Source organism: Amphiura filiformis, chromosome 7, assembly GCF_039555335.1.
Source record: "Amphiura filiformis chromosome 7, Afil_fr2py, whole genome shotgun sequence".
In the NCBI taxonomy this organism is placed as follows: Eukaryota; Metazoa; Echinodermata; class Ophiuroidea; order Amphilepidida; family Amphiuridae; genus Amphiura; species Amphiura filiformis.
Window position 1 is genome coordinate 41,400,090 of NC_092634.1, and position 25,585 is coordinate 41,425,674.

At 36.4% G+C, this 25,585-nt stretch overlaps 1 protein-coding gene across 9 annotated transcripts; it reads right to left on the minus strand.

Moving 5' to 3' along the window:
* Nucleotides 1–234: 234 nt before the first annotated feature.
* Nucleotides 235–25,585, minus strand: LOC140157177 (uncharacterized). Of its 9 annotated transcripts, none has more exons than XR_011859641.1 (7): nucleotides 25,489–25,585; nucleotides 25,192–25,326; nucleotides 23,571–23,727; nucleotides 21,355–21,514; nucleotides 14,580–14,736; nucleotides 10,744–10,900; nucleotides 235–804 (listed from the first exon to the last, which is right to left on the minus strand). XR_011859641.1 is itself a non-coding variant. In XM_072180280.1 (4 exons), exon 4 carries the CDS (start codon nucleotides 21,262–21,264, stop codon nucleotides 19,801–19,803), a length of 1,464 nt encoding a protein of 487 aa, XP_072036381.1. In that variant the 5' UTR covers nucleotides 21,265–21,514; nucleotides 23,662–23,727; nucleotides 25,192–25,326; nucleotides 25,489–25,585; the 3' UTR covers nucleotides 18,764–19,800. The 9 variants fall into 9 exon arrangements, 4 of the variants coding, with proteins under 4 accessions (XP_072036381.1, XP_072036378.1, XP_072036379.1 ...); XR_011859640.1 differs by lacking the exon at nucleotides 235–804 and adding an exon at nucleotides 5,822–7,076; XR_011859642.1 differs by lacking the exon at nucleotides 235–804 and adding an exon at nucleotides 9,089–10,608.

Below are 25,585 nucleotides of genomic sequence, written 5' to 3' on the forward strand. Positions count from 1 at the left end.
GAAAAACATTTCTGACAGTACTCGCACTGAAAGGGTTTATTTGCGTGAGTTCTGATATGCTTTACGAGGTCACTTTTTTTTGGCATAATATTTCTGACAGTACTCACACTGGAAAGGTTTCTCTTTGGTGTGAATTTTGATATGGTCCACTAGGACATTTTGTCGGGAGAAATATTTCTGACAATATTCACACTGATATGGTTTTTCTTTAGTATGAGTTCTGACGTGGTATGTCTCACAATACTCGCACTGAAAGTGTTTGTCTTTGGTGTGAGATCTAATGTGGTGCCCAAGGTTACATTTTTGGGCAAAATATTTCTGACAGTACTCGCACCCATGAGGATTTGCTTTGATGTTCAAACAGTTTTTACATCGGTACCATAGCATCCCATGGTTATTCAATAGTCCTTGTAGCTCACCTTTTTTTGACAAGCTTTTCTGACAGAATATACTTTTGTATCTACGAGCCCGCACATATTTAATAAAATGCCTGTTAACATGGTTTCTCAATTTGTCCCAGGAATATAGCTTGAGTCTGCAAAATGCACAAGAAAATGGCTTCAAAAGTTTCATTGCTAATACTGATTGCAAATGTATAACTTGAGATGAATCCAAACTAAAAAGATTTACATAAATACTGCACACCTCAGACCCACCATGGAAAGTCCAAAGACTGAAGTCCTTGAGTGGAGCAGCAAGCGATACAAGCACGCAACTTCCACAGGCTTCTTTCTGTTTTGCCTTGGTACTCAGTCAGTAGTTTTAGATTAGTCTCCAGCTGCATATATCAGTTGATCAAAATACCTGTAATGTTTAATAAAACAACATGTTTAGTATTGTCTAAAAGGCTCTTTTCAAAGCAAATTAAGGGACCGTTCACAAACACTTGTTAGGGGGGCCTAATGTAAAAAGGGGGCCCTGAAAAGGGGGGGCGCTGAAAAAAATGACCACAAATTTTCCTGGGAAAATTGAGTTTATATGCTTTTCTATGGGGTTGACCCATAATTTTCATGTCAAAAGGGGGCCTGACATTTTGAGGTCTGTAAAGGGGGCCGAAAAATTTTCGCAATGAATTTTTTTTTTTGCATCAGGCCCCCCTAACAAGTGTTTGTGAACGGTCCCTAAATGATGATTTTATACCTAACTTAATGCCATATTGCTATTGTGTGCTTTTCTTTACTGTGACTCCCTCAATTTTTCTGGGATTTCTACTTTTTGCACAATTTTAATGGCGCATGGTGACCACCTTTTTTCAATATTTAATTTTTGTGATAAAAATTATAATTACAATTAAATTTAATTAAACACTTTTTATAAACCCAGATTTATTCACCATGTTCTGTGATCAAAATTATTTGTTTGCGTTGGCTAAATCACTAATCTAAAATCTAAATCACTAATGTACTCGAGAGCCTGCGCATATTTAACCAGATGTCTGTTAACATGGGTTTTCAATTTGTCCAACGAATATAGCTTGAGTGTACAAAATGCACAAGAAAATGGTTTCTAAAGTTTCATTGCCTTTCGCTGATTGCAATATGTATTTACAAATTTATATGAATTGTGGGATAGGCTTTTACGACAGGAATTCATAACAATTAGTGGGTTTTAAGCAGGTTCACCGTCCGACAAGTTTAGAACTGTCAAGCTTTCGTCAGGAGTAGCTCTGACTTTTTACAGTATCCCAATTCGCTGTAGAAGTAGTGATGCAACAGAATTATTTACCATAGCGATAGGTAAACCAATTAAGTTTTTAATGCATTGCCGTGCACTATAAGTAGGCTGTACTCATCACCTGTCATGTCTGTCGTACAGGTGTGAGTGAAATGTACATTGACTCAGCATAATGTGATGTGAAATTTCCATACAGTTACGATCCAGATCTTTATACCTATTCTTTGCACATAACAAATGATGTGATGCAGATTTACAGCGTACGTCTAGTGCAGAGCAATACATTTACTATCACTATGGTAATTAATCCTGTTACATCACTACTTCTCCCGGGGGATCACTCACATAAATGGTCTGTACCCATGCGTGACCAAAAAAACAAGTAAAAGGGGGTGTTTTTTAGGCAAGGCAAGTTACGCGCGTGACGCGTTTAGGGTTTAAAAAACAGTGATTTTCAAGAATAATGGTAGTTTTCTGAAACAGGACAACTTGTTTAGGGTACCTTTTCAAATTTTTGGTAAATTATGAGTCCAAAAAGGGTACATTTGTTGCATTTTCATCAGCCAAAAACTCATTAGGGGGTAAATTCTACACTAAATTACCTAAGGGGCTAAATTTGCTGGTAGGGTAAAACTCGTTTAGGGGGTGTTTGAAAAAAAAATGGTCACGCATGCGTACACTGTCATATTTGAGTGGCCCCCCGGGCTACTTCTACAGCGAATACAACATATTTTTAAATAATTCTTAATTATTTTAGTCCAAATTTCTGAATTTTACCCAAAAGTCAGAAGCTCTACAAGATTCACTTTTGAATCATCATTATTAATTAGTCATTCAAATTTATATTTCAAATTAGAACTTTTATTTCCACAAAATCTTCTTTATAAGTGTAAGCAGTTCATAGTAAATAATTCTAAGGTAGCTTTTATCATTCATTCTTTCATTTTATCTTTATTCTCGTAAGCTCTTTCAATACAAACATACTGATCTCCCAAGAGGTCCAGATCAGACAACATAAATTTAAAATCGGACAATAATTACAAAAACAAAAATGCAAAGAATACTATAATACAATCATGAAGATATGGAAATACAGCAATGAAATAGCCAAAAATGCAATTTACCTAGCATGGAACAAGAGCAATATATTCGTCCAACAACAAGTTTCAATGAGGTTTTAAAAAACGACAGGAAAAGTATGGCTATTTCATCTGTATGCTTATCAAAGATGCCAAGAATATGAACATGCAGTTTTAAACAAAAGAGGTCATAATATGTTCTTAAATTAAACGACATACATGAGAATAGGCATGAGAATAAGATTATAATAAGAAATGTATCATTTTACTATTAATACATATTAAACATAAAATAATTATAAAATGTATACACAGCATTATCAAATTAAACAGCAATAGAATTGTTGAACTCGTACATAGTCATGGCCATGAAGTTTGAACGAATGTTTAGTGGATGATTATTCACCACAGCTGTATAATTGAAGGTTCTTTTACCAGCAAGAATGTTCCATGCAGGAACAATCAGGGCATTATGAGTTGTGACTTCGGGAACATTTGTCATGATGAGTTGAATGTGTGAAAGTGAAAATAGATGAGAGGTAGGATGGCGCCATTAATTGTTTCAGACCCTTGAAAATAACAATCAGTGCTTGATTATCCCATCTACAATTAAGTTTTACCCAATTCATGTCTTCCATCATTTTGTCAATTGGAGTTCTGATGTCAGCATGGAGAAGCATACGAGCAAGCTTGTTTTGCAAGACCTGGAGCTCATGATGATATACACATGAGGGAAGACTATAGAGCTTTAGCAAGCATGTTTACAGTAGTATGTGGAAGATCATTCTTGACTCTACCAATTACACCGATACATTTTGATACATTAGATGACATAAAATTTATATGTTCACTCCAAATAAGTTTTGATTAAAATACAACACCTAAATATATATTTACAATTTCTATGCTCTCATTTTCATAGGTAAGAGATATGTCCTTAAATTTACTTAATTTCTGCCTGTAGCCAAATAGCATGATCTTATAGTCTTCTTAATGTTTAAGGTGAGTTTGTTAGACTTAAACAAGCAGGCTATCATATCAAGGTTACTCTTTAGATCAGTTTGTAATATAGTTGGATCTGGTGAAGTAACTAATAAAGTTGTTTCATCTGCATACACTTACAATTAAAAGATTCTGGTAAGGAATTAACAAACATAATAATAACTAAGGACCCAATATTGATCCTTGTGGTATCCCAATATTAATATATTTAAATCGGAATTGACACATCTGTCTACAGGAGTAACATTTTACTGCCTATTAATAGATGCACTTAATTGTGGTATGTCATATTTGTTCAAAGATCAAGGCTACTATACCAGTGTGTATGTAGGCCCTATACTTATGTCCTTCAGTTGTCAATTCGTGTTGGCATTGTTTATATTTTGTAATTGGTGGTAAGTGATATGACAGTAAGTATTGACACATTAACATGCATGACCCTAGTGGACTTTATTCTTCAGACTGTCTAACCAATTGTCCAGTGGCGTAGCTGCCGGGGGGCAGGGGGGCAATTTCCCCCTGGCAAAAATTGCAGATGTGGGCCCCAGCCCCCTAGTGCAAGGAAAAAAGAGGAAAAAGGAGGGAGAAAGAGGAAAAAGGAGGGAGAAAGAGGAAAAAAGAGAGGAGAGAGGGAGAGGAGGGCAGAGAGATGGGGAATCCATACGATATATGCAATATCATACGATTATTATCAATAAGCCTGGCAAAATTTGTCTATTTGGGCCCCGGGGCCCGCGCCCCCCCCCAAGTGCAGGGAAATTTGGTCTGATTTGGGCCCCCGCCCCATACAGGCTTGCCCCCCCCCCCCCGGAAAAAATCCCAGCTATGCTGCTGCAATTGTCCCTTTTAAAATCAGAAAGAGTATAATTTATATTGACAGCTTGAGATCTACCACTCAGATACGATTTCAACCAGTCCAACGACATACCAGTGATACCATATGAATACAATTTTTCAAATAAAAGATCATGATTTACCGTATCAAAAGCTTTTTTAAAATCTAAAAAAATTACCCACTTACTTTACCATTGTTCATTACTTAGGATATCATATTAATCATTTACAACTATTTTTTTTAAAAACACAGCCAAATTTAAAAGTCTCCACTAGTTCCATCCCTATTTAATCAGAGTCTGATGAGTTTATATTATAATTTTCTATACACTTTCCTTCAAATGTTGATACCAAATTTGATATCAAAAGTTTAATCATTGTGAGCATAGGAACCGCTGTTTGGAAATTCGTGCAATTTTAAAGATGACATATGGAGTTGTATCAAGCAGCGGCGGAGCTAGCGTGAGTGTCAAGAATTACGTCGCCTGAATAGGCCGGCAGGTTAATCAATTATAAACCACCTCTTCTCAACATCTACACATCTACATGCATCTGAGAGGTCTAATTACCCATGCACATCAAAATGCAAATCAAATACCCCATTCTTTTAATTTTGACAGGCAAGTGTACAATGATTCCTGTACGGGTTGCTTCGGGCCACATAATAGGCTGATACCATGCATTGGCTTTTGCGAAGTCAATTCGTATTTGTAATTTTAAAAATTGCACAAATTTCCAAACAACGGTTCCCGTATGCTTACGATGATTAAACTTTTGATATCAAATTTGGTATCAACCTTCGAAGGAAAGTGTATAGACAATTATTATATAAATTAAATGGGGATGGAACTAGTGGAGACTTTTTAATTTGGCTGTTTAGTAGAGCACTATTAGTACTGTGATTACGTCTGAAACCTGACTGACATGTATTTAAAATATTGTTTAAAGTAAGGTAATTGTACAGTTGATCATGAACGGTTCGTTCTAAAAAGGCCTATAATTGCTGACTTCATTCTTGTCACCATCCTTGTAAATATGTGTAACCTTGGCTTTTTTTCCATACAGAAGGAAAGACAAGTGAACATATATAATTATGTAAACATTTCTGATAGTATTCACACTGAAGGGTTTCTCTTTGGTGTGAGTTTTGACATGTTCCGCAAGGCCTCCTTTTTGAGCAAAACATTTCTGACAGTTATATTCACACTTAAGAAGCTAAGTTCCTATTTAGTAAGAATTCTTATGTGTCTTTTTCAGATCACTAGACTGGATAACATAAAACACTTCTGACAATATTCACACTGAAATTGGTTCTCTTTGGTGTGAATTCTGGTGTGATATGCGAGGCTTTGCCTTTGTCTAATGTGGTATTTGAGGCCATGCCATTGTGCAAATTCTGACGTGTCTTTTAACAGAACAAGGCTGTGCAAAACATTTCTGACAGTACCCACACTGAAAGGGTTTCTCTTTGGTGTGAGTACTGATGTGTTTTTAAGACTATTAGACTGTGCAAAACATTGCTGACAGTATTCACACTGAAAGGGTTTCTCTTTGGTGTGAGTTCTGATGTGGCGTGAAAGGCTACTTCTATCAGCAAAACATTTCTGACAGTGCTCACACCGAAAGGGTTTCTCTTTGGTATGAGTTCTGATATGCTTCCCAAGGTTACCTTTTTGGGCAAAACTTTTCTGACAGTACTGACACTGAAAGGGTTTCTCTTTTGGTGTGAATTCTAATGTGTTTTTTTAGATTACAAGACTTTGTAAAATATTTCTGACAGTATTCACACTGAAAGGGTTTCTCTTTGGTGTGAGTTCTGATGTGGTCCATCAGGACATTTTGTCGCGAGAAACATTCCTGACAATATTCACACTGATATGGTTTTTCTTTTGTGTGAATTCTGGTGTGTTTTGTGAGCCCATGTTTTTGTGCAAAACATTTCTCACAATACTCACACTGATAAGGTTTCTCTCTGTTGTGGTGACTTCTGATATGCCTCAAAAGGCCACTTTTGCGGGCAAAACATTTCTGACAATAATCACACCCATGAGGATTCTCTTTGATGTTCAAATAGTTTTCACACCGGCACCATAGCTTCCTGTGGTTGTTCAATAGCCCTTGCAGTTCACCTTTTTTTGACAAGCTTTTCTGACAGAACATGCTTTTGTATCTTCGAGACCGCACATATTTAATCAAATGTCTGTTGACATGGGTTTTCAATTGGTCCCAGGAATGTAGCTCTAGTCTGCAAAATGCACAAGTAAATGGCTTCAAAAGTTTCATTGCCATACTGATTGCAAACGTATTTATAACTTTAGATGAATCCAAACAAAATTCAAAGATTAACATCAAATTACTGCATGCACATCAGACCCACCATGGAAAGTCCAAAGACTAAAGTCCTTGAGTAGACCTGGTACTCTTTTAGTAGTGTTGAACATCGGATTAGTTTCCTGCTGCAGATATATCAGTTGATAATCAAAATACCTGTAATGTTAAAACAACATTAATAAATGTTTGGTATTATTGTCTAAACTTCTCTTTTCAAACCAAATGACGATTTTATACCTTATCTTCATAAGCCGTGATTGATTTGCACTACATGCAGCGATGCCCTCAATTTTTCTTGGATTCATACTTTTTGCACGATTGAAATTAAAAAGGGATTCAATCCCCAATCATGTTTCAACGTTGTTCACCACCGTTTAACAACTCATGTCCGGTGCATCCGTTTCGCTGTGATGGGGTAGCTCCTTTGCAAAGTAAACCATGCAGAGTCATGCAGAATGAATCCCTATATAACGATCTTCTTGTTGTAATGTTGAGTGGCATTATATGAATGACATCACTCATGAAATAACTGTGTGAATTAGACGAGCTTTAACTGTTTTTTTGTTAAAATGATTCAATAATATTGCACCGTTGTTCCCCATGTAATGTTTGACAACTCAGGGACCATTCACAAACACTACTTAGGGGGGCCTGATGCAAAAAGGGGGGCCCTTAAAAGTTTTGACCCTCCTAAGGGGGGCCCTGAAAAAAATGACCACAAATTTCCCTGGGAAAATGGAGTTTATGCTTTTCTATGGGGTTGAACCCTTAATTTTCATGTCAAAAGGGGGGGCTGAAATTTTTGAGGTCTGAAAAGGGGAAGTCCCAAAAAACATGTATGAACATTTTGACATTTGACCTATAACTATTAACCTTACAGGCCCGTACACGAGCGGGGGTGCGACCGCACCTCCCAAAAAAAATCTGTTTTTCACGTTTTTTGGTCAAAAAAAGATCCAAATTTGGGGGAAGTCCACTTTTCACAAAATTGCACCCCCTTTGGAAGGAAGTCCACTTTTTCAAAATCAGCACCCCCCCCAAAAAAAATCCTGCGTACGGGCCAACTATTAAAGAACCGTAAAAATATAACAATTGACTTCATTTTCTGTGATGAGCAGTGGCGTAACAACCGGGGGGGGGGCAAAGTGCCCGCGGCACCATATTTACCAATTCAGCATCGATTCTGCGCGCACCCCTCAAGCGATGAAAGTCAACATTTCCGCGTGCATTTCAGCACATTATAAATTGAAAGAACATTTTAAGGCCGATATTCAACTTCTAGTAACCAAAATTAATTAGGGGTAGGCCTTACTTGTTTTAAATTTTGTGTGTTTAGCCTTGGCCACCACAACCCCTACGCCACTGGGTGGGTGGGGGAGGGGCCACAATTTTGTTTCTTGCCCCATGTGCCACCAACTTTAGTTACACCATTGGTGGTGAGAGGAATAATTTTACATACATTACAAAATGATGGGACTATTTTTAAGTTTTTGTCTCTCTGTGACCTTCGAAACCCTAGTGGTAACAACAGGAAGGCATAGAAAAAAATGGAACCAATAAAATTTTTATCCTTTCTCGTGCCAGAAAGCATTGGTTCCACTATTGTATCAAAAGGAAATCCCAAACACATGTCGCAATGTACTATAAGCTCTATAAGATTCACTTTTGAATAATTATCAATTAGCCATTCAAATTTATATTTCAAGTTTGAACTTTTATTTCAACAAATAAGACTAGTTTTTCATTCTTACAGTGCAGTTCATAGTAAACCATTCTACGTATATACTAATCACAACAGTGGCTTTTCTCCTTGCTGATATTGCCATATTTAAGCAAAATATTTCATACAATAGTTCAATGTGGGTTTTTTTTTCAGCATATTATATTTGGTCTATTACAAAACACATAAGACCATTTTTTACAAAGTAATATTTCCCTTCTTGTGCCTGAAGAAGGTAAAGCGGCAAAATATGCTTTGTTTTATGTTCCCAAACACTAATGTTTTCAGATTTTCAACATATTTCCATTAATAAAAATGCATTATTTACCGTAATATATTGCTATAGTTATGACTTTATTATGCAATGCATACAATTTAGGCAATTTGACAATATAGTCTTTGGAGCATCAAGCAATACGCAAGTCTGATAATGTTTTATGCCCATACACTCTTATTAGGTCACAGATTGATGCAAATAAAACTTTTTCATACTTCTATTTCGGACAAAATTTCTAAAATTCTTCCACTGATTGTATATCAATGTTGGTGTGAATTTACAACCTGAACAAAATAAATCCCTGTGCTCATACTTCGATAGTTATTGTACGTCTTTAAATGGTGTTTGTTTTACTCTTTATCTTTACAAAATTGACATTTCTGGTAAAGCATTTGACAGTACTGGCACTGACAAAGTTTTAATTGAATTTAATTTGCTCTAGTGCGCACAGCCACTTTTGTCGGCAAAACATCAGGTATATGTTTTACTAAATTTATGTGTTAAAAGGCTGTGGTTCCTAATCAAACATTTTTGACAATATTCACAATGATTCGAAAGGGTGTATCCTTAATTGGCGAGAGTTCTGATGTGCCCAATAAGTAATGTATAAGGTAGTGAGTAAAACAGCAGTGAGTTTTACTATGTTTTAAAAAGACTTCTCTTTTGGGGAAAACATTTCTGACAGCTCGCACTTAAAGGGTTTCTCTTTGGTGTGAATTCAAATGTGTCTTTTCATATTACTAGACTGGATAAAACAGTTCTCACAATATTCACACTGATATGGGTTCTCATTGGTGTGAATTCTGGTGTGATATACGAGGCTTTGCCTTTGTGCAAAAAACACTTCTGACAATTTTCACACTTGTAAGGTTTTTCTTTAGTGTGAATTCTGATGTGGTATTTGAGGCCATGCCTTTGTGCAAATTCTGATGTGTCTTTTAAGAGTACTAGTCTGTGCAAAACATTTCTGACAGTACTCACACTGAAAGGGTTTCTCTTTGGTGTGAGTTCTGATGTGTTTTTTAAGACTATTAGACTGTGCAAACCATTGCTGACAGTATTCGCACTGAAAGGGTTTCTCTTTGGTGTGAGTTCTGACATGCTTCCCATGGTTACTTTTTTGGGCAAAACATTTCTGACAGTACTCACACTGAAAGGGTTTCTCTTTGGTGTGAATTCGGATATGTTTTTTAAGATTACAAGACTTTGCAAAATATTTATGGCAGTATTCACACTGAAAGGGTTTCTCTTTGGTGTGAGTTCTGATGTGGTCCATCAGGACATTTTGTCGGGAGAAACATTGCTGACAATATTCACACTGATATGGTTTTTCTTTAGTGTGAATTCTGGTGTGGTTTGTGAGCCCATGTTTTTGTGCAAAACATTTCTCACAATACTCACACTGATAAGGTTTCTCTCTGTTGTGGTGACTTCTGATATGCCTCACAAGGCCACTTTTGCGGGCAAAACATTTCTGACAATATTCACACCCATGAGGATTCTCTTTGATGTTCAAATAGTTTTCACACCGGTACCATAGCTTCCCGTGGTTGTTCAATAGCCCTAGCAGCTCACTTTTACTTGACAAGCTTTTCTGACAGAACCTGCTTTTGTATCTACGAGACCGCACATATTTAATCAAATGTCTGTTAACATGGGTTTTCAATTGGTCCCAGGAATATAGCTCTAGTCTGCAAAATGCACAAGTAAATGGCTTCAAAAGTTTCATTGCCATACTGATTGTTGCAAACGTATTTATAACTTTAGATGAATCGAAACAAAATTCAAAGATTAACATCAAATTACTGCATGTACATCAGACCCACCATGGAAAGTCCAAAGACTAAAGTCCTTGAGTAGAGCAGCAAGCGATACAAGACCACAACTTCCATGGGCTTCAGTCTTAGACCTGGTACTCTTTTAGTAGTTTTGAACTTCGGATTAGTTTCCTGCTGCAGATATATCAGTTGATAATCAAAATACCTGTAATGTTAAAACAACATTAATAAATGTTTGGTATTATTGTCTAAACTTCTCTTTTCAAACCAAATGACGATTTTATACCTTATCTTCATAAGCCATGTTTGATTTGCACTACATGCAGCGATGCCCTCAATTTTTCTTGGATTCATACTTTTGCACAATTGAAATTAAAAGGATTCAATCCCCAATCATGTTTCAACGTTGTTCACCACCGTTTAACAACTCATGTCCGGTGCATCCGTTTCGCTGTGCTGGGGTAGCTCCTTTGCAAAGTAAACCATGCAGACGTCATGCAGAATGAATCCCTATATAACAATCTTCTTGTTGTAATGTTGAGTGGCATTAATGAATGACATCACTCATGAAATAACTGTGTGAATTAGACGGGCTTTAACTGTTTTTTTGTTAAAATGATTCAATAATATTGCACCATTGTTCTCCATGTAATGTTTGACAACTCAGGGACCGTTCACAAACACTTCTTAGGGGGGGGCCTGATGCAAAAAGGGGGCCCTTAAAAGTTTTGACCCTCCTAAGGGGGGCCCTGAAAAAAATGACCACAAATTTCCCTGGGAAAATTGAGTTTATGCTTTTCTATGGGGTTGAACCCTTAATTTTCATGTCAAAAGGGGGGGGGGAAATTTTTGAGGTCTGAAATGGGGAAGGCCCAAAAAACATGTATGAACATTTTGACATTTGACCTATAACCTTAGAAGTCAACTTACAGGCCCGTACGAGGGGGGTGCGACCGCACCTCCCCAAATTTGCAAAAGTATACAAAAAGTCCCATAATGTAAGAATTTGCGAGCGTAGTGAGTAAAAAAATCTGTTTTTCACGGTTTTTTTGGTCAAAAAAGGTCCAAATTTGGGGGGGGGAAAGTCCACTTTTCACAAAATTGCACCCCCCTTTGGAAAGAAGTCCACTTTTTCAAAATCAGCACCCCCAAAAAAATCCTGCGTACGGGCCAACTATTAAAGAACCGTAAAAATATGACAATTGACTTCATTTTTGTGATGAGCAGTCGCGTAACTTCACGGGGGGCAAAGTGCCCCGGTGCCAAATTGACCAATTCAGCATCATTTCTGCACCCCCCCCCCCCTCAAGCGATGAAAGTCAAAATTTCCGCGTGCATTTCAGCACATTATCAATTGAAAGAACATTTTAAGGCCGATATTCAACTTCTAGTAACCAAAATTAATTAGGGGTAGGCCTTATTTGTTTTAAATTTTGTGCGTTTAGCCTTGGCCACCACAACCCCTAGCTACGCCTCTGGGTGGGTGGGGGAGGGGCCCCAATTTTGTTTCTTGCCCTAGGTGCTACCAACTCTAGTTACACCATTGGTGGTGAGAGGAATAATTTTACATGTAGTGGTAACAACAGGAAGGCATAGAAAAAAATGGAACCAATCAAATTTTTTTCCTTTCTCGTGCCAGACAACATTGGTTCCACTATTGTATCAAAAGGAAATCCCAAACCCATGTCGCAATGTACTATAAGCTCTATAAGATTCACTTTTGAATAATTATCAATTAGCCATTCAAATTTATATTTCAAGTTTGAACTTTTATTTCAACAAATAAGACTAGTTTTTCATTCTTACAGTGTAATTCATAGTAAAACATTCTACGTATATACTAATCACAACAGTGGCTTTTCTCATTGCTGACATTGCCATATTTAAGCAAAATATTTCATACAATATTCTCTTTATTGTAAGTTCAATGTGGTTTTTTTTGTCAGCATATTATATTTGGTCTATTACAAAAACCCATAAGACCATTTTTTACAAAGTAATATTTCCCTTCTTGTGCCTGAAGAAGGTAAAGCGACAAGATATGCTTTGTTTTATGTTTCCAAACACTAATGTTTTCAGATTTTAAACATATTTCCATTAATAAAAATGCATTATTTAATATATTGCTATAGTTATGACTTTATTATGCAATGCATACAATTTAGGCAATTTGACAATATAGTCTTTGGAGCATCAAGCAATACACAAGTTTGATAAAGTTTTATGCCCACACACACTCGTATTAGGTCACAGATCGATGCAAATAAAACTTTTTCATACTTCTATTTCGGACAAAATTTCTAAAATTCTTCCACTGATTGTATATCAATGTTGGTGTGAATTTACAACCTGAACAAAATAAATCCCTGTGCTCATACTTCGATAGTTATTGTACGTCTTTAAATGGTGTTTGTTTTACTCTTTATCTTTACAAAATTGACATTTCTGGTAAAGCATTATTTGACAGTACTGGCACTGACAAAGTTTTAAGTGAATTTTGCTCTAGCGCGCACAGCCACTTTTGTCGGCAAAACATCAGGTATATGTTTTACTAAATTTATGTGTTAAAAGGCTGTGGTTCCTAATCAAACATTTTTGACAATATTCACAATGATTCGAAAGGGTGTATCCTTAATTGGCGAGAGTTCTGATGTGCCCAATAAGTAATGTATAAGGTAGTGAGTAAAACAGCAGTGAGTTTTACTATGTTTTAAAAAGACTTCTCTTTTGGAGAAAACATTTCTGACAGCTCGCACTTAAAGGGTTTCTCTTTGGTGTGAATTCAAATGTGTCTTTTCATATTACTAGACTGGATAAAACAGTTCTCACAATATTCACACTGATATGGGTTCTCATTGGTGTGAATTCTGGTGTGATATACGAGGCTTTGCCTTTGTGCAAAAACACTTCTGACAATTTTCACACTTGTAAGGTTTTTCTTTAGTGTGAATTCTGATGTGGTATTTGAGGCCATGCCTTTGTGCAAATTCTGATGTGTCTTTTAAGAGTACTAGTCTGTGCAAAATATTTCTGACAGTACTCACACTGAAAGGGTTTCTCTTTGGTGTGAGTTCTGATGTGTTTTTTAAGACTATTAGACTGTGCAAACCATTGCTGACAGTATTCGCACTGAAAGGGTTTCTCTTTGGTGTGAGTTCTGACATGCTTCCCAAGGTTACTTTTTTGCGCAAAACATTTCTGACAGTACTCACACTGAAAGGGTTTCTCTTGGTGTGAATTCGGATATGTTTTTAAGATTACAAGACTTTGCAAAATATTTATGGCAGTATTCACACTGAAAGGGTTTCTCTTTGGTGTGAGTTCTGATGTGGTCCATCAGGACATTTTGTCGGGAGAAACATTGCTGACAATATTCACACTGATATGGTTTTTCTTTAGTGTGAATTCTGGTGTGGTTTGTGAGCCCATGTTTTTGTGCAAAACATTTCTCACAATACTCACACTGATAAGGTTTCTCTCTGTTGTGGTGACTTCTGATATGCCTCACAAGGCCACTTTTGCGGGCAAAACATTTCTGACAATATTCACACCCATGAGGATTCTCTTTGATGTTCAAATAGTTTTCACACCGGTACCATAGCTTCCCGTGGTTGTTCAATAGCCCTAGCAGCTCACTTTTACTTGACAAGCTTTTCTGACAGAACCTGCTTTTGTATCTACGAGACCGCACATATTTAATCAAATGTCTGTTAACATGGGTTTTCAATTGGTCCCAGGAATACAGCTCTAGTCTGCAAAATGCACAAGTAAATGGCTTCAAAAGTTTCATTGCCATACTGATTGCAAACGTATTTACAACTTTAGATGAATCCAAACAAAATTCAAAGATTAAAATAAAGTTACTTCATACACATCAAACCCACCATGGAAAGTCCAAAGACTAAAGTCCTTGAGTAGAGCAGCAAGCGATACAAGGCCACAACTTCCATGGGCTTCAGTCTTAGACCTGGTACTCTTTTAGTAGTTTTGAACTTCGGATTAGTTTCCAGCTGCAGATATATCAGTTGATCATCAAAATACCTGTAATGTTAAAACAACATTAATAAATGTTTGGTATTATTGATGATTTTATACCTTATCTTCAGAATCCATGTTTGATTTGCTCTACAGCGACGCCCGTAATTTTTCTTGAATTTATACGTTTTGCACGGTTGAAATTAAAAGGGATTCAATCCCCAATCATGTTTCAATGTTGTTCATCACCGTTTAACAACTTATGTCCGGCGCGTCTGTTTGGTCAGTTACTTCGCTGGGGTAGCTCTTTTGCGAATGCAGACGTCATGCAATGCAGAATCCCTAAATATAACAATCTTCTTGTTGTAATGTTGAGGTGGCATATAATGACTGACATCACTCATGAAATAATTGGGTGAATTAGACGAGTTTGTTGTTTTTGTTGTTGTAATGTTTGGTTGCTGTAATTTGTTGATGTAATGGTTGACAACTCATGTGTACATCCATATCAAAATGATGTACTTGTCGGCTGCTACATGCGTCTCATTTCACATTATATCTAGGAATAAATACCAGACTCATCTCAAGTAGAGGTCACTTCAAATCATCCCCAAGTCACATGGTTTAGGAAATCAGAGAACATTCCTTATTAACCATGTGACTTGGGGATGATTTGAAGTGACCTTCACTTGAGATGAGTTTGGTTATTTATTCCTAGCTGTTATATGAAATGAGACACATGTAGCAGCCGACAAGTGCATCGTTTTAAAATGGATGTACACATATCCGACCCCTGGGTCTGACGTGTCTGCATAGTCTTCTTCGCTTGGGCAGCATTTCGCGTAGTAAACCATTGCATGGATCCCCCCCACACACACACCCCCACACACTTTTATCAGTCAGTTGCACCCAATCGCCTAAAAATTTTGAACAGTCGGGAAACCTACTTTTTAAAACATGCAGATGCCACTGAACCCAAAATATGACAGAGTGACTTGTTTGTAGTACAATGTTAAAACTTGATTTATTCTCAAATTGATTATGCTTGCTGCTGGTCAGTTGGTAGAGCAGTTTAGGCTAAATTATGTACTGATATTCTCCCGACTAGCTTTTTAAATTGACTGAATCCTACATGTACCTGAAAGTGCACACACTGGAACCCCATATTGACAGTGGCGGTGGGGAGGGGGCAAACAGGGGGCAAGAAAATTATTTGGGGGGCAAATCCCCCCCCTTGATGTGACTGCATGTATTGGTGACACAATCTAGTCCATGGGGGCCAAGGCAGCAAATTTGAAACTGAGATAAAGGAAAAAATATGGAGTAAAAAACAATAAAATACATAAGAAAATAGACATCAAAAAAGTTTAGAAACAAGTATGCTAGACCTTAGGTGTTTTCAGTAAATGATAGCCTGTTGTATGTAAAATGTAATAATTACAGTAACTCAATTTTCAAAAATGCCTCCTTTGGCCTCCATGGACCAGATCGTGTCACATTTTTAAGTTTTTGTCCCTCTGTGACCTTCGAAACCCTAGTGGGAACCACAGGAGGTATAGAAAAAAATGGAACCAATCAAATTTGTATCCTTTCACGTTTAAGGATGCATCAACCTTGATTCCACTAATGTATCAAAAGGAAATCCCAAACCCATATCGCAATGTACTATAAGCTCTATCAAATTCACTTTTGAATATTAATTAGCCATTCAAATTTATATTTCAAGTTTGAACTTTTATTTCAACAAATAAAACTAGTTACAGTGCAAATCATAGTAAAACATTCTACGTATAATTATACTAATCACAACAGTGGCTTTTCTCATTGCTGACATTGCCATATTTAAGCAAAATATTTCATACAATATTCTCTTCATTGTAAGTTCAATGTGGTTTTTTTCGCCATGTTATATTTGGTCTATTACAAAACCCATAAGACCCTTTTTTTTTACAAAATAATATTTCCCTTCTTATGCCTGAAGAAGGTAAAGCGACAAAATGTGCTTTGTTTTATGCTCCTAAACACAAATGTTTTCAGATTTGCGACTTATTTCCATTAATAAAAATGCATTATTTAATAATATATTGCTATAGTTATGACATTATTATGCAATGCATTCAATTTAGGCAATTTGACAACAATGTCTTCTTTGGAGCATCAAGCAATACACAAGTCTGACAAAGTTTTATGCCCACACACACTCGTAGGTCACAGATCGATGCAAATAAAACTTATTGGTTGATTTCTGTTGTGCTTTTTCATACTTCTAAAATTCTTCCACATATCAATGTTAGTGTGAATTACAACCCTGAACAAAATAAATCCCTGTGCTCATACTTCTATAGTTATTGTATCTCTTATGTGTTCGTTTTACAAATAGTAAAAACGTTTTAAAAATTGCCATATCTGGTAAAGCATTTGACAGTACTGGCACTGACAAACTTGTAAGTGAATATTGCTGTAGCGCACACAGCCACTTCTGTCGGCAAAACGTCAGGTATATATTTTACTAAATTTATGTGTTGAAAGGCTGTTGTTCCTAATCAAACATTTCTGACAATATTCACAATGATTCGAAAGGGTGTATCCTTGGAAAGAGTTCTGATGTGCCTAATAAGTAATGTATAAGGTAGTGAGTAAAACAGCAGTGAGTTTTGCTATGTTTTAAAAAGACTTCTTTTGAGGAAAACATTTCTGACAGTTTTCACACTTAAAGGGTTTATCTTTGTTGTGAATTCTAATTTGTCTTTTCATATTACTAGACTGGATAAAACAGTTCTCACAATATTCACACTGATACGGTTTCTCTTTGGTGTGCATTTTGATGAGGTAAACAAGGGCTTGCTTTTGGTTGAAACACTTCTGATAATATTCACACTGATACGGTTTCTCTTTGGAGTGAGTTGTGGTGTGGTATGTCAGGCCTTCCCTTTGTGTAAAACACTTCTGACAATATTCACACTTGTAAGGATTCTCTCCAGTGTGAGTTTTGTTGTGGTACACAAAAACATTTCTGACAGTACTCACACTGGTAGGGTTTCTCTTTGGTGTGAGCTGTAATATGACTCACAAGGTTACTTTTTTGGCAAAATAATCACTTCTTAGGATTATCTCCAGTGTAAGTTGTGTTGTGTTAAACAAAGAAACACGTTTGCAAAACATTTTTGACAGTACTCACACTAAAAGGGTTCTCTTTGGTGTTAGTTCTGATGTGGCGTCTGAGGTCTTTCTTTGTGCAAAACCTTTTTCGCAATACTCACACCAATAAGCTTTTAGGCTGTTTAGCGGGAATTCTGACATGTTCTAGGACACTTTTCCGAGTAACATATTTCTGACAGTACTCACGCTGAAATGGTTTCTCGTTATACGTAATAGTATGGTTCACTAGGAAATGTTTTTGGGTGAAACGTTTGTAACAGGAGTCATACTGATAGGGTTTTCCTTTCCTGTTAATTCTGATGCGAGGTCATGCCTTTTTGCAAAACATTTCTTACAATATTCACATTTGGCCATGTGTTTTGAGTTGGTAGATTTTTCGGTACCCAAAATTTCCTTTTAGGCTGTTTAGCGGGAATTCTGACATGTTCTAGGACACTTTTCCGAGTAACATATTTCTGACAGTACTCACGCTGAAATGGTTTCTCGTTATACGTAATAGTATGGTTCACTAGGAAATGTTTTTGGGTGAAACGTTTGTAACAGGAGTCATACTGATAGGGTTTTCCTTTCCTGTTAATTCTGATGCGAGGTCATGCCTTTTTGCAAAACATTTCTTACAATATTCACATTTGGCCATGTGTTTTGAGTTGGTAGATTTTTCGGTACCCAAAATTTCCAATTTTTTTCTCTATGAAAATGCACGCTTTTTGATAAAAATATAATTGTTTGTTAACTAACCCCATAAGTACAAGAAAAGTATACATTTCCTGACAGGAAATTAAACAGGGAATCCAAAAATGATATTAGTTTCCCAATAGGAAGATTGGCTAGGGAGGTAGTTGACTTTGAATAGCAACATTTTCCATAAAAAATGTTTGATCTTCAGTGATATATATTTTTTACATATTACACCCTATGCTGAAAAGAACATATTTGAGTTCCTTGGCTCAAGAGCTTTAAAAAAATGTATACTTTTATTGTGATACCTGCTACAGGTTTCGCTGTGTGCGAACATATTTGAAACACACATTTGAGGCATTACGAATCTATAGGGATTTACACACAAACAGTGCAATGTAAGGCATTATCTGTAATCAAGGGATTTGCACTAGAAATTCACTAAATTTAAAGACAGAGTAACCTTTTTTAGTTTCTAAATGATTGTTCGTAAGTCTTTACAACATAAAACCAATTAAAAGAAGCAAATACATCAATATACCCTCATTTTTTTGAAATTTTTAGTTAAATTTACATATCAATCCTCCATATCAATCCTCGGCTCCACCCTGTCATGTTTTCATTAAGATCAAAATAACTTAAGAATGGTTTATGCTACATAAATTGATAGGTAATTTGTCTAGGTAGGTGACACCCTTGACTTAAAAATACTAAGAATTAGCACAAAAAATCTCGCACAAAAGTACTGCTCCACCCTATCGGTGTACCCAGTTTAAAACGCATGGCCATTTATAAAGTTTCTCTATGTTGTGGTGACTTTTGATATGCTGCACAAGACCACTTTATCGGGAAAACACATTTCTGACAGTATTCACACTGAAAGAGTTTCTCGTTGGTGCGAGTTCTGATATGCTTCACAAGGTCATTATTTTGGACAAAACATTTCTGACTACTCACATTGAAAGGGTTTCTCTTTGGTGTGAATTCTGATGTGCTTTTTTAAGATTTTCAAGATTGTGCAAAACCTTTTTGACAGTATTCACACTAATATCTAATATATTTGAACAGGCCAAGTGGCCATGTTTGTGCAGTAACCATGGTAACTAAATCCCAGCAATTACTAAATGTTTATACTAGGATTTGGGCAGGTAACCTTGTCCTTACATATTACAATGTTCTTGAAGGCTGGTCTGGACCTTGGTGAGTTGAACACTTTCATTATCATGGATTATGTTTTGCGATTAAATGTAAAGCTTGTTTAAGACTTATGAATAAATCTAGATGTGCTGTTAACTATTCAAAGGGATTCTCTTTGGTGTGAATTCTAATATGTACGACAAGGTCACCTTTTCGGGCAAAACATTTCTGACAGTACTCACACTGAAAGGGTTTCTCTTTGGTATGAGTTCTGATATGGGACACAAGGTTATATTTTTGGGCAAAACGTTTCTGACAGTACTCACACTGAAAGGGTTTCTCTTTAGTGTGAGTTCTGATGTGCTTTCTAAGATTACTAGCCCGTGCAAAACATTTCTGACAGTATTCACACTGAAAGGGTTTCTCTTTGGTGTGAGTCCTGATATGTTCGACAAGGACACCTTTTCGGGCAAAACATGTCCGACAGTACTCACACTGAAAGGGTTTCTCTTTGGTGTGAGTTCTGATGTGGCGTGAACGGCTACTTCCATCAGCAAAACATTTCTGACAGTACTCACACTGAAAGGGTTTCTCTTTGGTGTGAGTTCTGATATGACTCACAAGGTTACTTTTTTCGGAAAAACATTTCTGACAGTACTCACACTGATAAGATTTCTCTTTTGCAAAGGGTTTTTCTCCAGTGTGAGATCTGATGTGGCGTGCAAGGCCACTTCTGGCTGCAAAACATTTCTGACAGTATTTACACTGAAAGGGTTTCTCTTTGGTGTGAGTTCTAATATGGTCCAATAGGACAGTTTGTCGGGAGAAGCATTTCTGACAGTATTCACACTTAAAGGGTTTTTCTTTGGTATGAGTTCTGATATGGGCCACAAGGACATGTTTATGGGCATAACATTTCTGACAGTACTCGCACTGAAAGGGTTTCTCTTTGGTGTGAGTTCTGATATGATTCACAAGGTTACTTTTTGTGGCAAAACATTTTTGACAGTACTCACACTGATAAGGTTTCTCTTTTGTAACGGCACTCTCTCCAGTGTGAGATCTGATGTGGCGTGTAAGGTTACTTTTTTGGGCAAAACATTTCCCACAATACCCGCACTGATAAGGTTTCTCTTTTGTGTGAGTTCTAATATGTTCCACTAGGGTTTTTTGTCGGGGGAAACCTTTCTGACAATATTCACACTGATATAAGTGTTCTTTAGTATGAATTCTAATGTGGTATGTGAGGCTTTGTCTTCTTGTAAAACGTTTCTCACAATACTCGCACTGATAAGGTTTCTCTTTGTTGTGGTGACTTCTGATATGCTTCACAGAGCCACTTGTTCGGACAAAACATTTCTGACAGTACTCACACCCATGAGGGTTTGCTTTGATGTTTAAACAGTTTTCACACCGGTACCATAAATCCCTGTGGTTATTCAATAGTCTTTGCAGCTCACCTTTTTTTGACAAGTTTTTCTGACAAAATGTACTTTTGTATCTACGAGCCCGCACATATTTAATAAGATGCCTGTTAACGTGGGTTTTCAATTTGTTCAAGGAATGTAGTTCGAGTCTGCAAAATGCACAAGAAAATGGCTTCAAAAGTTTCATTACCATACTGATTGCAAATGTATTTATAACTTCAAAATGTATCCAAACAACATTCAAAGATCAACATAAAAGTTACTGCATGCACCTCAGACCCACCATGGAAAGTCCAAAGACTGAAGTCCTTGAGTGGAGCAGCAAGCAATACAAGACCACAACTTCTGCAGACTACTTCTGTCTTAGACCTGGTACTCTTTAAGTAGTTTCAAACTTCAGATTAGTTTCCAGCTGCAGATATATCAGTTGATCATCAAAATACCTGTAATTTTAAAACAGCATTTAAATGTTTGGTATTATTGTCTAAAAGGATCTTTTCAAACTAAATGAAGCTTTCATACATTTAAAGTCATGTATGATTTACTTCACTCAACGCACTCAAATTTTCTTGGATTTCTACTTCTTGCATGATTGAAATTAAAAGGGATTCAATCCTATAATCATGGTTCACCACCATTTAACAACTCACGTCCGGCAGGTCTCAATGGTTTATTTTGCTGGGGCAGGTTTTTGTGAAGTAAACCATGCAGACGTCATTGATTGAATCTCTAAATATTATAACAATCTCCTTGTTATAAAGTTGAGTGGCAATGACTAACTGACATCCCTCATGAAATAATCTTGTGAATTAGACAATCTTTAGCTTGTTTTGTTGTTAAAAGGATTCAATATTTCAGCATTGATCGCCAATATTTAACAATTCATGTCCAGCATGGTTCACTTCGCTCAGGCAGCTTTTCGCAATGTTAACCATTTAATGAATTCCTAACAGTGGTGTGCGAGGAGGGCATGCCCCCCCACACACGCTTGTCGGTCAGCAGCCGAAATGCACCCAATTGGGTGCGAAGTTACCCAAAAATTTGTGAACACTGATCCCTAAATACCTAAATATAAACAGAGTGACTTGTTTGTTGCACAATATTAAAACAGGACGTAATCTCAAATTGATCTACTAATTATACAGGGTGATTTAAAATGAACTGTACCCAAATTCAAAAATAAAAATAAAATACTTACCGACATTTTAATAATTTGTGTTTGTAAGCTGTAACAGGATAGTATGTTTCCTAATATTGGTGAAAAAATCATGTCTTTACCACAAATGGTTTTGAAGAAAAGTACATTTTTATAAAACACACCAATTTTGTTACTGCGGTAGAGAACACAGATAAACTTAGTTCCATGTGTTGGTCTAAAAATGGGATGATAAATTGAAAATACGATATCTTCTGACTAAAACCACTTATCAAAATTCAAAATTTCTACTACAGAACACTTATCACTGCTTTCTATGATAGTTTTTTTATATGTACAATCTCCGCGAATATCATAAAAAAATGGGTAAAGTTGGGTACAGTTCCTTTTAAATCACCCTGTACTTAATTGCAGAGCAGTTAAGGCTATATTAATATGTACAGATATTCTCTTGACTGGCTTTCCCAATTTAAAATACTACATGTACCTGAACATGCATACACTGGAACCCATATGTGATGCGATCAAGTAAAATCAGTTGGAACTCGGAAATAATAAATTTTCAGTTGCTTAAGAAACATTTACCAAGCTGCATTTTGCAGAAAACTCTATTTAAATTGAACAACAACTCCTAAATATACGAATCATTAAAGAGTTTCCAAAACAATATGGAACAAAAGGAAATAATTCCTTTGTTTGGCTATATCTCAAAATCAATATTTCCGAGTTCCGACTGATTTAGCTTGATCGCATAATATATATTGAACCTATATTAGCATGGGTACATTTATGGCAACTCAATTTCAGAATGGATCATGTGTGTGAAAACAAGTCTAATCTTTCTGAGGAGCTTGAAGTGCAGGCATGAAAATTTTCCTTTCATTATAAACATGTATCATGAGAACTGGATATAACTTATTGGCAACCCAATTCCAGGTGGTTACCATGTATAGACGAATCCAACGAGCCAAGTCATGGTCAGGATTTGGTCGGCCATCTTTGGGTCCCCGCAATACCAAAAAGCCGATGTTAGATTCCTTTGTGTTGTAAACTGCCATCATTCTTTTGTTCACGTGTAACACAGGTGATAGAATGCAGTTTAAAATACCCTCCAAGGCCGCATTATTTCACATTTTAGGTGAGATTTGAGCTGACGGGGACCCAACTTTGGCAGCCATTGAGGTATAGGAATGTGTGCAATTGGATTCGTCTATATGAAAATGTACAAGAAAATGGCTTCAAAAGTGCCATTACCATACTGATTGCAATGCATTTATAATTTAGATGAATCCAGTAACATTCAAATATCTACATTTAAGACACTTCATGCACATCTCACCCACCATGGAAAGTCCAAAGACTGAAGTCCTTGAGTGGAGCACAAAGCGTACAAGAACACACAACTTCCACAGGTTTCTGTCCTAGCCCTGGTACTCTTTTAGTAGTTTTCGAACTTCAGATTTGTTTCCAGCTGCAGTTATCAGTTGATCATCAAGATACCTGTAATGTTAAAACAACATTAATGTTTGGTATTATTGTCTTAAAGGCTCTTTTGAAACCAAATGATTTTTGTACCTGTTCACTTTTGAAGCCATGTGTGACTAGCAACATTCTCAATTTTTCTCATATTTCTACTTTTTGCATGAAGGGTGGTGCAAAAAATATGTGGTGAATATAGAGGCAAAGATTTTTTAGCAGGCCAAAAGAGGAAGGAAGCATTTTTTGGCAGGTCACAATGGGGGAGACAAACAATATTTTTAGCAACACATTCAAATATGTAAAATTTCTTGCTTGCTGTGTTCGCATTATATGATAAGACAATTTAAATGCTTAAAAGCTCTCGCTCAGCATGAAAGATCTCCAACCAAGCTATGTATAGGCCTAATAAGTTAACCTTTGCCCTTCTTCCCTTGTACCTGTGCCACTAGCACATACATTTGGCAGGTGGTAAAATTCAACATTGGCATCTCATGCTTTAATGCATTAATTTCTTATTAAGTTATTCTCTGAATACATGTATGTTCTAAACTTTTAATTCTTTATAGTAACACTTTTAGCTTGGTTAATGTTAAATCATGATAACTAGAGTCTAGAACACAGTCAAACGTGTAGTGAACATAGCTTACTGCGAAAATTATTTCATTGAACCTCTGTGCCACTAGCACATACATTTGGTAAGTGGTAAAATTCAACATTGGCATCTCACGCTTTAATGCATTAATTTCTTCTAAACCTTTAATTCTTTATAGTAACACTTTTTGCTTGGTTAATGAGCTAAAACCAGAGCCAGACCTTAAGAATTTACCAGAGGGCATGGTATGTTCAAAAGAACTAAGTCCACCTATTGTTTACTTGTAAATAATGACAAATGGTATGAATACACCAGTAGAAACTAGCTGTCACCACAACTTTCAAAATCTGCATTCAAAAGTTTTCAGGCACTGTCCACGAAATGAAAAAAACTCTGCTTAATCCAACATGTAGCTGAGAATACACATCGGGATGCACACATCATGTAATCAACCTAAACGAATCCGATGTCGATTAAAATCAAAATTCGGTTTAGAATTTCAATGTGTGAGCTATTTTCAGAACTCCAATTGATGAAAACCCCTATCACTTTTTAGATTGACTCACAGTTCTAGAGATATGGCCATTTTAGTGTGGCTCATCCATGTGAAAAGGGCGAGCACACTTGGTAGATTTGTCTTAAACGTTTATGCTTTTTAGATAAAACACACTTTTACATCTGCAAGTCTGCACATATTTAATAAGATGTCTGTTAATGTGGGTTTTTAATTTCTCCAAAGAATAATGCTTGAGTCTGCAAAATGCACAATGGTTTCAAAAGTTTCAAGGCCATCTGTTGCTACTTGCAAGTTCCAACATGTATTTACACAGCAAACTTTAGATGAACCTAATAACATAAGATATAGTTCAAGTTATCAAGTAATTTAAACCTACCATGAAAGTCAATGCTAGCAAAGATGTCCTTGAGTGGAACAGCAAGTACTCCCAGACCACAATCCTGTCTCGGCCCAAGCTCTCCTTTTATTGATGTTCAACTGCAGATATATGTATATCAGTGGATCAAACTACCTGAAACATTAAAAGAACACAATGCTTGATATTATATTACTTGCTGCATCCCTTAGCAGATTGAAACAGAACTGAAATTAAATTAGGTCACATAAATTAGATTAAGATATTAAGTTGATTAATCCAACAACATATAAAGATGTGTGTACACCTCAAACCCACCATGAAAGTCAATGCTAGCAAAGATGTCCTTGAGTGGAACAGCAAGTACTCCCAGACCACAATCCTGTCTCAGTCCAAGCTCTCCAGATATGTATAT